At 32.6% G+C, this 3,474-nt stretch overlaps 1 protein-coding gene across 1 annotated transcript in view; it reads right to left on the minus strand.

The window, feature by feature from the left end:
* The window catches only part of LOC139426275 (sodium/potassium/calcium exchanger 1-like), a 1,893-nt gene extending 1,131 nt beyond the window's left edge, over positions 1-762 (minus strand). Inside the window, exon 1 of the mRNA XM_071184475.1 lies at positions 58-762. Coding sequence (XP_071040576.1) covers positions 58-762 — 705 coding nt within the window. The remainder of the gene's footprint in view (positions 1-57) is intronic.
* Positions 763-3,474: the final 2,712 nt, after the last annotated feature.

Genomic DNA, 3,474 nt, shown 5'->3' on the forward strand with positions numbered 1-3,474 from the left:
CTGCTGGGCGAGCTCAGAAATGTTGCAGATGTTGATTGCATTTTCATCAAGTTTCACTTCTCCTAGTTCTTCAAGGTTGGTCTCACTATCCACTTGATCATCTGAAACTCTTCCCTGGCTCAATTCTATTTCCTGCTGGGCGAGCTCAGAAATGTTGCAGATGTTGATTGCATTTTCATCAAGTTTCACTTCTCCTAGTTCTTCAAGGTTGGTCTCACTATCCACTTGATCATCTGAAACCCTTCCCTGGCTCAATTCTATTTCCTGCTGGGCGAGCTCAGAAATGTTGCAGATGTTGATTGCATTTTCATCAAGTTTCACTTCTCCTAGTTCTTCAAGGTTGGTCTTACTATCCACTTGATCATCTGAAACCCTTCCCTGGCTCAATTCTATTTCCTGCTGGGCGAGCTCAGAAATGTTACAGATGTTGATTGCATATTCATCAAGTTTCACTTCTCCTAGTTCTTCAAGGTTGGTCTCACTATCCACTTGATCATCTGAAACCCTTCCCTGGCTCAATTCTATTTCCTGCTGGGCGAGCTGAGAAATGTTGCAGATGTTGATTGCATATTCATTAAATTTCACTTCTCCTAGTTCTTCAAGGTTGGTTTCACTATCCACTTGATCATCTGAAACCCTTCCCTGGCTCAATTCTATTTCCTGCTGGGCGAGCTCAGAAATGTTGCAGATGTTGATTGCCTTTTCATCAAGTTTCACTTCTCCTAGTTCTTCAAGGTTGGTCTCACTATCCACTTGGATCATCTGAAACCCTTCCCTGGCTCAATTCTATTTCCTGCTGGGCGAGCTCAGAATTGTTGCAGATGTTGATTGCCTTTTCATTAAGTTTCACTTCTTCCAGCTCGTCAAGGTCGGTCTGGATCTCTTTATCTTCTTGATTGTAAAAATCTTTTCCCTCGATGAAAATCTACGTTTGCCGGGTGAGCTGTTGTCATTGTTCACTGTTTTTTTTCACAGGATTTCAGTTTTTCTTTTCCTTCATCAGTCTTATTGGGGAGAAATAACTTTTTGGGTTTCTTCTTTTTTGTGCTAAAATAATTTTTAAAGTAAACCTTTTTGTAAGGATGTAAAATAAAAATAAAATTTTTACATATCTCTTTTTCTTGAAAATTTTAAGTAATGATAGACAAATTTTTCTAACAATCGCAAATTTAGCTTAACTTTAATTTTCCGTCCTTTTTTTTATCTATAGGGCTCAAAACTTTTGTTTGCGTATGCGTTGATAGAAATTAAAAAAAAAAAATAATAAAGCACACACACAATTTTTTTTTCAAGATCGAATTTGTATTAGTACTTTTTGCTGGACAAATCTGATCTTGCATGGTTTTTCCAGGCAAATTAAATACCGTTAATCTCCAATTAAACCAGCAATTAAATCTCCACTTCAAATAAACACGTGTTCTTCTTCTTCTTCTTTTTTTTAATTTAAACGTATTTTTGAGTTCTAAAAAGTCTTTTAGTTCTATTATATTTTCTCCTTTAATAAATGGGAATAATATGATGAAATTTTTTCTCCAAATTGATTCATTAGTACTTAGTAATAACAATTAAGGTAATTATTAAAACAATTAATTTGAGTTAATTGACAATAAAAACTCATTACAGTTGACTCTTGACTTGAGCATCCTGCAGTAGCACTATAATGAATTTCTGGATGAATAAGATGGTCTGACAAATTTAGGACTCTTTTTATACAGATTAATCACCCATAATTTAAGTAAGGAGAAGTGTTTGTGTTTGACCTTAACCATACTCATAGTCAAAAATCAAGCTAAAAGGGAATGCATATTAATGATTAGAATCTTATTGAGAACAAAAGCACATTAAAAGATCGAAATTCGGTATTTACGCAGTACTTAATCTGTACCGTCTAAGACATTTATGGCATTTTTAAGGCAGCTAAGATTAAAAACATGAAAACCTTTTTATTGATGGAAAAAACAGGAACATGTTTTTGACAATTACTCTTCTCTCCTTGATATCACAGTAAATGATGTTTTTAATCCTTCCTCTCTTATTAATGATTCACTGAATTTTGATTGCATTTTCCCCCTTTTTTCTCCCTGTGATCACCACAAAAATATTTTTTTGCTTCTATTATGACAAACATTGTAAAATTTATTTTAAAGTATGTCAATACACATTTCAAATAAGTGTCGCTATTCGTACCCATTCAACTCATTAGTGCTCACGATTTTCTTAAGGGCATCAAAAAAGGTACAAAGGTAAATTTCAAATGTTATATTAAATTGTTTCTTAGTCTTGTTTTAACTACAATGGATTTTTTTAAACTTTTTTTAAAAATAAAATAAAAACCTTTCATCCAGAATTTTACTTTATTACTTTCCAAAACTAACTTTATTTATGCTTTATAGTACTCATAGCGAAACTTCAAACTGAAAGTGAATAGTGCAATTTAGTAATAACTAATGTACTACTTCAGTTTAAAAGATAAAATCGAAAAATATAATACTTACATTTTTCTCCAGATGTAGCGGAACATATTAGGCATGATTGCAGAGAACGTTTTGAAGGTGGTAATCGTAAATAAGTCGTAAGAGGATTTTGAGAAAATGGAAGGACTATATTGTTAAGTTGACTAACAATGATTTTTCTCATTGTTATTTGTCTCATTTGGAAACTATTTTAAAAATTAATAGGTTTTGATTGTTATTAGATACTTGGAATTTGCAAATCCAACAATACATCTTTTCCATTATTTAGTTAAAATTTGAACTGAGTGTATTTAGAACGGTTCCTTAGGTTATTCATCCACTTTTCCTTTGAGGTTAAAATCTTCCTTACCTGTACTATGCATGATTCTTTATCACCTTACGAGATCATCGCCAACAAAACCAATTGTTTTTATTTTTTGAAATGCCGGATGTTATTTAAGCAAAGTATGAAATAATCGTCCTGATGAGGTTATTATGTAAATGATGTGCATGTTAATATGAATGACTGAAATCGGTGGTTGTTGACTTTCACCAATGAATGTTGACAATCAAATTAGTCGCTTTGGTGAATGTCCGAAATATTTATTACATCCGATTTGATATTAATTTATTCGTGGATATAATTATATTTATTCGATATTTTAATACTTACTGACGATAGATTAGAACGAACATCTGTGTTCGGAGTATCGGGCAAATTTATACCGTTCAGTGGCACTTGGCCTTAAAAAAGGTTCAGTGTAGGGTATACCGGGCAAATGTATACCGGGCAGTGGCACTTGATCTTAAAAAAACATCAGTGAAAAAAAACATCAGTAGGGTATACCGGGCAGTGGAATTTAACCAGACCTAGTATGACTAGAACTTTGGTAAATGTCCGAAATATATACTAGGTCTAGTGCCACTTTTGCTATAGCTTAAATATTTAAAAAAAATTAAACAAAGCATTTGAATCGATTTTAAACTGATAACGAAATTATTGCTTTAAAATTAAAAAAAA

This window comes from Parasteatoda tepidariorum, chromosome 8 (assembly GCF_043381705.1).
Source record: "Parasteatoda tepidariorum isolate YZ-2023 chromosome 8, CAS_Ptep_4.0, whole genome shotgun sequence".
NCBI classification, from domain to species: domain Eukaryota; kingdom Metazoa; phylum Arthropoda; class Arachnida; order Araneae; family Theridiidae; genus Parasteatoda; species Parasteatoda tepidariorum.